The 12,571-nt window shown below is 24.3% G+C and overlaps 2 protein-coding genes across 6 annotated transcripts in view; one reads left to right on the forward strand and one right to left on the reverse strand.

Moving 5' to 3' along the window:
• Nucleotides 1–2,154, reverse strand: part of LOC102679884 (sodium/potassium/calcium exchanger 3-like) — a 4,632-nt gene extending 2,478 nt beyond the window's left edge. The window contains exons 1-4 of the mRNA XM_006622657.2: nt 1,913–2,154; nt 927–1,157; nt 604–791; nt 191–338 (exon numbers count right to left, since the gene is read on the reverse strand). Of these exons, the coding sequence (XP_006622720.1) occupies nt 191–338; nt 604–791; nt 927–1,157; nt 1,913–2,051 (706 nt within the window). The 5' untranslated portion in view covers nt 2,052–2,154. The remainder of the gene's footprint in view (nt 1–190; nt 339–603; nt 792–926; nt 1,158–1,912) is intronic.
• A 970-nt stretch (nt 2,155–3,124) lies between these two features.
• Nucleotides 3,125–10,189, forward strand: LOC102680020 (sodium/potassium/calcium exchanger 3). 5 transcript variants are annotated; one of them, XM_031513789.1, is made up of 10 exons: nt 3,491–3,910; nt 4,884–4,885; nt 5,096–5,232; nt 7,147–7,320; nt 7,417–7,604; nt 7,755–7,992; nt 8,715–8,837; nt 9,104–9,319; nt 9,438–9,539; nt 9,722–10,189. In XM_031513789.1, the coding sequence occupies exons 5-10, from the start codon at nt 7,425–7,427 to the stop codon at nt 10,063–10,065; spliced, it is 1,203 nt and encodes a 400-aa protein (XP_031369649.1). In that variant the 5' UTR covers nt 3,491–3,910; nt 4,884–4,885; nt 5,096–5,232; nt 7,147–7,320; nt 7,417–7,424; the 3' UTR covers nt 10,066–10,189. The 5 variants fall into 5 exon arrangements, with proteins under 5 accessions (XP_006622722.1, XP_006622721.1, XP_031369649.1 ...); XM_006622661.2 differs by lacking the exon at nt 4,884–4,885 and having other exon boundaries at nt 3,497–3,559; XM_006622659.2 differs by lacking the exons at nt 3,491–3,910; nt 4,884–4,885; nt 5,096–5,232 and adding an exon at nt 3,125–3,304 and having other exon boundaries at nt 8,718–8,837.
• The last annotated feature ends 2,382 nt before the right edge of the window (nt 10,190–12,571 follow it).

Consider the following 12,571-nt stretch of genomic DNA (forward strand, 5'->3'; position numbering starts at 1 on the left):
TAAATTATTATATTAAATTATATTAGGAAAAAGTTTATATCATTATATTAATATTAGAATCTTAAAACTATTTGAATTTTTAGCATATTTTTCTACTATATAATTTTCTACTTTATATAATTTTATAAAAAAAATAAAAAAAAATAATGAAGAATCAATTTAATAATATATACATATATCATAAACTTACCTAAAATATATAAGAAATATGAGAGAACAAGAATCAATGCTTCGTACCATTCAATACGACCATCTCGTAAAGTCAAAATTAATAAAAGGACAGTAATTGCATATGCAATGGTATCTCGCGTTACAGGCCATGCTTCCAAGTTCAATATCTGCAAAGAAATTTACTTTAATTATTTCTTTTATTTTTTTCAATCGTTATTTCTTTATACATATATTTATATAAAAAGGTGAAACTATATTTATCTTTACTTATATACTAACATTATATACTTATGCATATTAAAATAATATTTCATCTTTGAAAAAAAATATATATATATATATTTTTTTCATTCTTTACATATATATATATTTTTTTCATTCCACATATTATCAATAGCATTTCATTTATTGATAAATAAAAAAAAATTATACCTGATTTGCAAATAAACCACAACATGCAGGTACCGCTAATATATTGAAAACTGCAGAACCAACAATCGTACCAACACCTAAATCTCCCTCTGTAATAAAAGTACCTACAATATTAATGAATAGTTCCGGACTAGAACTAGCTGTTGCCATAATTGTCGCTCCTGCGACATCTTCTGAAACGTTAATCTCTAAAAATCAAATATACATAATGATTTTAAAAATATTTCTTTTGTAATTTTTCTTCTATTTTGACAATTAAAATTTTAAAAATTTCATTTTTTTTTCTTTTTTTTTTTTTGAAATAAGAGTTATATGTTACTTACTATCGCAAATTTTTTTAATTGATGGCACAAAAAAATCATCACAAACAATAGCAAGTAACAGAAACATATAAATTGCTATTACAAAATGTATCAATATAAATCCTAATTGTCTTTGTTCTCGAGTAAGGCCATCAGATGGAAATTCTTTGATCGCTGGAGGAGTACAATTGTCTACTCTGTTTTTTCCAGGTTCAATAGTAGTTAATCCAATTTGTAATAATTTTCGAAATTCTTAAAAAAAAATAGTATATACGTCTTTCTAATAATAAATATTATATAATATGATTTAAATTTAATATAATAATAATAATGAAATATAAATTATTAAAAAAGAACTTTATGACATTTTTTGATACAATAAAATATAATAAAAATAAAAGAAGAAAGAAATATTTATGTATTAGAATAGAATGTTTAAATCATACTATTTTTGATTAAATAATATATAAATTTTTCTTAAAATTCTACAAAATATATTTATATATTATTTATATATTATTATTTATATATTATATATTAATTTATATATTATTTATATATTAGTCTATCTTATGACGCACACATACACACATATATATAATATATAATAATATATATTACACATATATATAATATATATATATATATATATGTAAAATATTATATGTGTAAAACGTATTACGTAATGATTCATTCTGAATTTTAATATCTATATCACTTCCATCTTTTTTGTTCAATGTAACCGCATGAATCTATATATATACATGCACACATTGTAATCATCGAATGTCTACATAATTGCTCTTTATTACCTATCTTTGTTATTAGACGTTCGTTTACTTTGTAAATAGACATAACTAATAGTTATAGCAATAAGGGAGAAATTTAATTAAAATAACAAATGCAATGACAAGTGATATAATATATTTCCTATATATAAAACATATAAAAGAAGAGAAAAGAGAAAAACAATTAAAAAAATGAAGAATTAAGAAAACAAAACTTACGTATATCCGTAGGATTATTCGCACTTATATTATTTAGGAAAAATATTGATAAAATATTTATGAAAATTAAATATATTGTTGGAATAATAATCATGTAATATATTTTGTAACCTATCATTTGTCTGTGTTTTTTTATCATCGTAAAATCCTAATTATTTTAATTAATTAATTAGAAAAAATTTTCCTTTGATCGAATCAAAGATGTAATTTGCCGTTCGGTATGATACTAATTTTGATTCGCTAAGTCAAATCGCATCGATGATTTTCGTTTACTAGCATTATCGGTTTTAACTTTACACAGATAAGATATTACACAGAGCTTATAAAGACATCCCTTTACTGATAATCCAACAATAGAAATGTTCCTTCTAATGGAAATCTTTAATTATCTATTAATTAAATATCTATTTATCATAATATATTGATTATGTCTATTCTATTTTAATATCATATATTATAAATTTTATATGTATTATTTTCATTATCATTTATTTTATAATATATAATTATTAATTATATAAAAAACTATATTTATTTTTATTTATATATTAGCATTATATACTTATGCATATTTCGATATTAAAATAATATTCCCTCTTTGAAAAAAAGAAATAAAAATTAATTTATTTCTTTTTCTTCTCTCTCTTTCATACATACGCATGCATGCACGTATATTTCCATCGATTAAACTATTATATTTTTTAATCAAATTATAACTAATTATTTATATATTTATTATTTATATATTTATATATTATTTATATTTATATAATTATAACAAATGTATTTATAATTTTTTATTATTATATATATATATAATTTATATATACATAATTTTATTCTATATATAGAATACAAAAATGACAATACCTATTATTTTTTTAAATTGTTTATTTGTTTGTTATTTCACAACAGAGTTATTTCTTCTAATTATAAATAATAAATAATTTTAAATTTTTTCTTCTATTTCTATAATTTATTATTTTTTTTATTCGTCATATTATATATCTTATAGTAACATTTGTATATATTATTTATTATATTATTATATGTTTCTTTGAAAATAATCAAATAAAAAGAAATTGATGGTTATTAAAACAATTGAAAAGAAAATTGAAAGAATTAAGTAAAGCAAAATAGTTGATTGTCGGAATAGAATATAACATATACGATACGACGTTCAATTTTCAAGGAAGCTATAACGACGATTAGTGTAATGACAATTTCGCATTTTGACCGCGGCACGATTCAGCGGGCGCGATGCGCGAGAGATGAGAAGAGTTAGAGGGAGGGGCGATTCTAACAAACGCTGCCGGACTTCGGAGTAGTTGTTAATGTAGTATATGTGTGACAACGGGATTGACAACATGGATACGTCTGACTTAGGAGGAGGTTCGTTAAAATATATTTTGAATATTATTGCAAAAAAAATGTTTTTTTATGGTACGATAAATTTGATTAATATAAAGATAATTAGAGTGATGGGTTGTGCTTCATTGATGGTGAAAAATAGAATGGAATAATATTAAAGAATTGAAATTAAAGTATCGAACAAGGTGGAGGAGTCGTAGGAAGAGAAGGAGCAGAAGGAGGTGGAGGAAGACGAGGAGAAGGAGGAGAAAAAGAAGGAGGAGGGACAGCAGGATGGTTAGCATCAGCATTAGCAGCAGCAATAACAACAGAGGAAAGAGTAGAAGAATATGCATCATAAGGAAAAGCGAGATGAAAGAGGATAAGTATGGGGTGGAAAATGAGGCAGAGAAGAAGAAAGAAACAGGAAGAAAACCAATGACAATGCAAGAAAGAAATCTAGAGAAACATTGCAAAGAGTGCATTTTAAATTAAATTAATTTTTCTATCTACAGATGTGTCGTGCGGTGCTGCATATTGTGCAATAATACTTGTGATTTAGTTTTTAATGATTATTATAAAGAAGTAAAAACAGAGCAATATACGTTGATTGAAAATAATTTTATATAGAAGATTTATCAAAGCATAGTATCGCGTAAAGTAAAATATTTATTCTTATAAATTAAATTATATTCATTATTTTTCTTTTGTGATCATTATTTTGACAAGAAAATCGTGACATGCTATAGACATATTCAAAAATTTACAAAGCGATTTAATTGGCGAGCAATCTTGTTCTTTGCCCATATCCCCGCTTTCTTTTTCTCTTTCTCTTTCTTTTTTTTCTTATATTCTTCTCTTTAACTCTTTTTTTACTGTTCTTTACTTTACTATTCTTTTTATTAATTTAACTTTAATTTTATATTTCATTTTTTATATTGCATGACATTTTTATATATGTGTATTATATATAAAAATATAAATTTTTTAAAATTCTTTCGTACAATAACTTAATAAATCATTTCTTTAAGTGTGTTCTAATGATACATTAAAAAACTTGATTTATTTGTGTCATAATATAATTTGCTTTAACATGGATATATATAATATTTGCATGTTCTACATATGATTTTTGTATTTTCATTAATTGTTATTATTTTTTCATTTAAATATGTTTTTTGTTAAAATACATGTATAATCATGTATAATGTTAGTATTACAATTTTTAAGAGCATATTCAAGAGGAAATGAATAAAGAAATGAATTCGAAAAAATGAGCGACATTCATAATGCTCTAAAATTCAGAATTCAAGAAATTTTAAATGTTAATATTTAGAATTCAATAAAATTTTTGTAATAAAAATTCTTTTTCCTCTCTTTAAATGATTTATAAATAAATACATTGAAAGAAATATATATCAAATAGTTGAAATGCAAATATTCAAAAATGAAGAAATAAAAGTGCATATATAATATTGAATAAATAATAATAAAAAAACATTAATTACAGAAAGGCAAAGAGAGATAAATTAAATACGCTATTATATCGCATCATACATGATAAACTTTATTAATAATAAAAACACACAATATATAACAAAACTTTAATATCTTTTAAAAGAAGTATGCTCTATTCAAAGAAAAATCAAAAGATTGTTGATTGAGAATCAACGTTTAATGATTGATGATCGAGTCGATGATCATCGTTTGTTTCCAATGAGACAAAATGGTTCGACACCGAATGGTCAAGCCACGTCTAGTTTATACGACGTACATTAGACATGAATGGCATCTCCTCTGCCAACTTGAATGAGAGCAATTTAACTTCTTTAGGTTGCTTAATCGGTAGGAAGTCACATCAACTATACAGCTGTGTAACCTGTACAAGACACCAATACGTGCATCATTTTCTTCATTACATCGGCTGTAAGAAGTCATAGGAGAAGAATTACTAAGATCTAAGAACGAAGGTGAAGAAACAAGGTCTTTCACGTATATACACCAATTATGGAATATTATTTTTCGAGTCAAATCTAATTTTTAATAATTATGATAGATAGCTATACATAGTTATACATTAATTAAATTTTTATATTATTTTTAATTTAATTTAATAAATTAATAAAGATGATAAAAACCAATACAATTGAAGAAACAATAATATATAATTTGACAGTTTTATTTTAAAAAGATTATTATATAAATATCTTAATATCTTATATTATCTTTTATGTGACTTTTGAATATATATAAGTTTCAATATACGAAATCTATCAAAAGAATGTACTTACAATGACTTTAGTTAACAACGATTAACAAGCAGTTGATATTAATATCTCTTAAAAGAAAAAATTTAATGAAAACATGGAATTTAAATGCAACTAATTTCTTACAATTAAAATACAATTAAAATAAAAGATTCTGAAAATATTTATTTGGACATAATTTGGACATAATACAATGTTCATTGATTTGTTTACCATATTAAATGATTTTTTTATTATTACCAGTAAAAATACAAATCATGTTTATGTTCATATATTCCATTTTTTCAATCGCTTTATTAATTACATATTATTATATATTATAATTATGTATTATCTAAAATTCTTATATAATTAATAGAATCTATGCAAAATCTATATATAATCTCTATAATTTTATATACATACATATATTTATATATAAGTTTACACATATTTGCAATATATACATATATGTTGAGAATTAGATACCTATAAATATGGATGAAAATAATTTTCATTGAATTCTTCGTGTAGCCAAGAAGCAAACGCTTGGTAAATTTTGACATGAGTGATGATTTGAGTTCTATATATTTTTATTAGTTTTGTTTTATGTAATATTTCAATATTATAAAATATAATAATAGAGAAATATGTAAGATAGTATATATTCTATTATTATATATATAATTATAAGATACATCGTATTCTTTATTTTATTTATTTATTTATTTAAGTTATTATCTCGTTTCGAAATGAATTAAAATAAGATAAAAATTAAAAAAAAATCGAAGATTTATAAGAATAATTTGCAATGATACAAAATTACATTACATATGTATATTTATTTTACTATATATACAATATATTTTGTATTCAATAAACGTGGCAATTGTTTATTTTTGTTACATACGATTATTATCATTATAATCGTTACATCATAATAATTTCTATTTCTCGGAATAAAAATTTTTTAAGAAATAAATTCAATAGAAAAACAATAAAGATCGATGAACTGATTATATATTTGATCTTTATAATTTTATTAAAGCGAATGCAACTAATTATATAAATTCATAATCACAGAACGAATACTTGATATTGTATCCAAGTGTGTTATATGTATACAAAGTATGCAAGGTTTTGAAACTTATGTAATAGATTTAACCAAAATTGTATACAGATAGAATATAGACAAACAATATCGATTTATCGAGAATAACTTTTAAATTTTATTTGATATTGCAATAAAGCGTCCAATAAAACGTTTTCTTGAATGACAAAAATTTATTAAGTAATTGAATGAATCAATCAAGCGAAATATAATAGATAATCTTAAAAAATAAAATATGTGATATGCAAGAATTTTATCCACCATCCTTCTCTTTCTTGCGATATTTTATATTCTCCTTCTTCGATACAGTAAAGAAAAAAATAAATGAAAAGTAGAACAAAAATTGATGAGAAACAGAAACTAAGAAAAATAAAAAAATTAGTAATTCATGATGAATTATTATTAATTGGTAATGATTTTGATTGATTGGAATTAGATATTTATTTTTTCGATTCACAGCTATTCATTTAATTTAGTTTTAATGGTATATGTATATACATAAATGTTAAAAATTTTTCATATTTTAGGTACAAATTGTACACCTGCAGCAATAGAAGACTTTCCACACGATCTTTTCGATGAGAAGCAAAGGCAAGGAGGAGCTGTCGTAGTGCACGTAATCGTTTCGCTTTACCTGTTTATCGCGTTAGCAGTAGTTTGCGACAAGTTTTTTGTTCCCGCTGTAGAAAAGATATGTCACGGTAAGAACAATTGCAATTATTCAATCTAAGCTGTTTATTAGATAAACAAATAACGAATAATTCAAATTTTTCAATGCTTTGAAATTTCAATTTCAGCACTTTCGATGTCCAAGGACGTAGCAGGTGCTACTTTTATGGCTGCAGCAACGTCGGCACCGGAACTGTTCGTAAATGCAATCGGTACATTTATCACCGAAGGTGACATCGGTGTCGGAACAATAGTAGGCTCGGCTGTATTCAATATCCTCGCAGTACCAGCTTGTTGTGGTATTGGTGCTGGTATGGTAAGTTCCTAATAATCTGAACAATAACAAATCATCCCATGAAATTTTATTATTTAATTAAAATAAGTTTAATATTAATACAGCATATATATGTATTATATTATATAAGTAAAATTATAGATATTATATATATTAATTAAATATATACAGGTAGTTCCTCTAGACTGGTGGCCAGTTAGTAGAGATTGTCTTGCCTATGGTGTTACAGTCGCTATTCTAATATGTATTATACACGATGAGCGAGTAGAATGGTACGAAGCATTAACGCTAGTATTATTGTACATCGTATACATCGCTGTTATGTATTGGGATAAATCGTTCCAGCGATGCACACGATTTCGTACGCATAACGCTGACCGATCCTCAGATGATCATCGACATGCGACAGGTAAGAGTTGTATTGTTTTTGAAACGCAACAAAGCAAATAAATTTTAAATGATAAATATTTTCTTCGAATAAATTTAAGTATTAATAGAGAATCATATTATTAATAATGTTTTAATCTTAGAATCGATTATTTTATTTTAATATATATGTATACGCATATACATATATTATATGTATATGTATTTTATAAATATAAATTCATAAATATATAGTATATATGTTATTTATATATATCTTTATATATATAGAATGTATATAAGATATATGTATATATATAAATATAAGATATTAATATATTAGAAAGAATTAAAGATCGATAAAAATAAATACAAAAGTTAATATATAAAAATATCGGTTGAAGTTTATTTATTAAGTTTTTAAGCAATTAAAATTTTCGTTAGATGATACAAGATAGAATAATACAATTCTATCTCTTACATTTTGATTTTAATCTATCTTTACTTCGCTTTTATCTAATACAAATTTAAATTATTTATAACTTAATAAATAAACTTTAACTGACATTTTATGTAACATCTTTTATTCTTATTTTTATCTCTAAAATCGATTCTTCAAAAGTATTCTACGAATATATTAACACTTGTGTACATATATATATTATATATTTATCGAATTTTATCGATACTTTATCGAATTACAATTTTCCTTTCACTTTTTCATTTCAATACTATAGAAAGTATACAATATAATGTGCTTTCTAGAAGACAGTACAGAAATTCACATGGCTAGATCTGACAAATTACAGACTGGTGAACAAGTCGAACATATAGATGTACCATTACAAAATGGAGGTACAAAAACACAAGAAGAAAATCCTGATCCTAGTAAGTATAATAGAAATTTAATTGTAAAAATTTACTATTTCTTAATTTAAACAAAGTTGTTATATATAATATTTAAATTTTTTCAATGTTGCCTTTTGAGAAGAAAAAATGAATAATAGCATAAGAAGGAAGAGGGAAACGAAAGGGAAATGAAAATGAAAGAATACAAAAGAAAAATAAAAAAAATCGAAGATGAGGTTAAAATAGGAAAAAGAAAAAAGAAAGAAAAAATAAAATAATTGCATTCTTTTATTCTTTTATTTCAGATTATGAATACGAATTATTGGTATGGCCAGCAAGAGCTGGATGGATAAGAAAAACAGCATGGATTATGACTTGGCCGATTCATTTGATTTTTATGTGTACAATACCAGATTGCGAAAAACCACGATTCAAGAATTGGTTTCCGATAACATTTCTTATGTGCATTATTTGGATTGGATCCTTAAGTTATGTGGTTGCATGGATGATCACTATAATTGGTAATAAAAAAAGTGATACCAAATAAAAAAAAACAAAAAAAAGAATTAATTTTTTTGAATTAAAAAAAAGCTAAAAGAAAAAAAATGCAAGAAAAAAAAATTATAATTTTTGTTTCAGGAGACACTCTAAAAATACCAGATTCCGTTATGGGTATTACTTTTCTCGCTGCCGGTACTAGCGTACCAGAGGCTGTATCAAGTGTAATAGTAGCAAAACAAGGTAAAGAAAATATGTGCAAATATGAGAAAAAGATAATTCATTATTAGTATTTTATAATAATATCAAAAAAATATATATATATAATATATATAAATATATATAAAATATATATAATATATTTAAATATATATAAAAATAATGAAACTTCTTACATTAAATTTTTTCCATTTATTTTGTTTCAGGACATGGTTCAATGGGTATTAGCAACTCGATAGGATCGAATACTTTCGATATATTATTGTGTTTGGGTTTACCATGGTTAATCAAATCTTCATTTTCACCAACACAACCAGGAAAACATTATATCAGTATAAATTCTGGTGGTCTTGAATACAGTGCTATTTCGTTGTTATCGACATTAATGTTACTTTACATCGCTTTCGCTTCAAATAAGTTTCAGCTCGATAGAAAAGTCGGCCGAGCTTGTTTATGTATGTATGCTGTGTTCCTCATATTAGCCTCATTGATAGAACTCAATGTATTCTTCAGGGTAAATTTACCCACGTGCCAGAGGACGGTCAAATGATCTGAAATCAAAAGTAGACTTGCTTAATGATATTTGATACGGTTTAGTTGATTTTCGTACGTTCTCTTGAACTTACGAACAACATTGTGAATTGAAGAATGCTGTTTTACATTATATAAAACTATTTCTTCTCCCGTCTCATTTCTCAAGGAGAGAGCCTTTTACTTCGAGGCTTCACTATTCCATATCATATTCTTTCTTTTATAATCGGTAACCAATTATACATATCTTTTATCTTTTAAATTCATAGTTTCATTTCCATCAATTTTTTGTCTTTTTTGCACTTTTTTTTGTTTTTCTTTCGTTTTTTATTCATAATCATTATCATTCGGTTTTCATATTTTATCCGTTTTTCATTATGATCAAAATATAACAAGCATTTTTATCATCTTCATTTCTCAAATTCTTTCTCTTGCGCTATCGTTTAGATATTTGATTTATTGTGAATAATATTAATTTTTATCGCAATTAGAAAATATCAAATGTAAATGGAAAAAAGAAAAGAAGGAAATTTCATTTTTTGGTAAATAAATAAATAAAAGTTTGTCACTTGTGCGTATATATTTCGAAGAGTAAGATATATTCATATATTCATAACAGTGAAAAGTAATTATATATAATTGGATATAATTATATATAATTATATATATTGAAAATAATTATATATAATTGAATTTAGAAAAAACAAGATTATAATATAATAATAATATTATTAAAAATATTAAATAAAATAAGATTATAATTCTATTTTAAATTTCGATAAAAAAATTTAATTATAAAAAAATATAGCAAAATATGATAAAGAAACAAAGAATAATGTGTCAATAAAAATATAATACATATATATATTAAGTATATTGTACTAAACATCATATGTAAATATACATATGCAATACGATATACGATAGCGTAGAAAAGACTGCCGCTTTTACATTTCATTTCGAGAATACAATACATATGTACATCAAGCATTAAATATAGATACGTATGTTATTAAGTATGAGTAATTAAATAAAATTTCGATAATCGGTTATCGTTGCGAAACACCATGATAATTGATTATCGGATTAAGAAAATTACGAAAGATAATTACATATCGAACTGATATCAAGGTTGTTTGATAAAATAAAATTGACGTGTACTGAAATTCGTCGCAGAATGTATATTTAGGTAATCTTTAAGAACTTAACAAGTGTTTAATAAAGTACTGTAATAAGTTATTAAAAAAAAAATAATCGATTATTTCGCTTGAATCCTATTGCGATTTTTATTTTAAAAAAATGTCAATAACTCGAAAATTCTATTGATAAATAAAATTAAAAAAATAAAAAATTACACAATTGCAATATGGTTATGAGTTGGAAATTGTAATCAATATTTCCGAAATCTTTGGCACGATTTCAACAAAAGAGTCGATCTGTGAATTGAGAAAAGCACACGACTGTTATGCGGCGCAGATTCGTTTCAACAAGGAACAGAAACACGTCGGAACACGTTGTGGAATTTTGATAAGTAAGTAAATAAATAATTGTCTTATGCTTTTGGAAGATTGAAATGATTTGAAAAGCATTTTTATTTTTTTGAATAAAATACAGATAAATTTTAAGTATACATTTGCCTATCTTAGCATTTCGACATGTTTTAATATAATAAACATATAGAAAATTAAAATCTTTATAGTGCATGGATTTGATAAATTTTTGCAGTAAATTAATGTTCTTTATATTTAAATATAATCGTCAGATATAGCACATGTTAAACAAACGTAACAAAAAATGAAATATATTAAGAAATGAATCTTTGATATCCTCCTGTTTTAAACAACAAGTCGAGCGCGTATTAAGTTGGTAGATCGAACAACATGACTGTAAACTATTCAAAGGGATTGCACGCTACCACGCTAAATCCGCAATGCGGTATCGCAAAGATTATTGTTACAATTTCTAGCAATAAATCCTTATATCATTAATGTTCACAATTATGAATTTTAAATATGTATTTTACATATATTTAGATTTGTTATATATTTCTATACATTTGTATGTTATATATTTAGTAAAGTTTTAGAATAAATTTGTTGTATATTATGTATATTTACATAACTAAAACATAAGATGATTAAAATATATTTATATTGAATAAGAATTTATTGATGAAACATTAAATTTTGAGTGAATAAGCGAACTAATAAGCAAAAAAAAATAAAAAGAAAGATGACAAAGAATCAATTATATTCTGCGCGAAATCAAAGTCGGAAAAGCTGAATAAAAATATAATAAGGAATTAAATGAGTGAGATATGGGACAAATGGTAAGCGAGTGAGAGATATAATTCCAAGAGAGGCTCGATGCGGCAAATGCGGCGAATGCGCTGAATGCATTGAATGCGACGACGGTAACGTCATGCGCTCTGAAAACAACCGCAACTCCCTGTTAGAAATCGAGGAAGAACGGTAGGGATAACATGGCGTGATGCACAAGCCACGAGTGATGCGCAATCGGTACAC

This window comes from Apis dorsata, unplaced genomic scaffold (genome assembly GCF_000469605.1).
Source record: "Apis dorsata unplaced genomic scaffold, Apis dorsata 1.3 scaffold_739, whole genome shotgun sequence".
NCBI lineage: Eukaryota > Metazoa > Arthropoda > Insecta > Hymenoptera > Apidae > Apis > Apis dorsata.

Excerpts from the sequence above, each read along its gene's own strand:
- LOC102680020 (XM_006622658.2), top strand. The coding sequence starts at position 3,256 with ATGTGTGACAACGGGATTGACAACATGGATACGTCTGACTTAGGAGGA. Across the intron at positions 8,838-9,103 it reads AGAAGAAAATCCTGATCCTA|ATTATGAATACGAATTATTG; the intron begins GTAAGTATAATA and ends CTTTTATTTCAG. Across the intron at positions 9,320-9,437 it reads ATGGATGATCACTATAATTG|GAGACACTCTAAAAATACCA; the intron begins GTAATAAAAAAA and ends TTTTTGTTTCAG.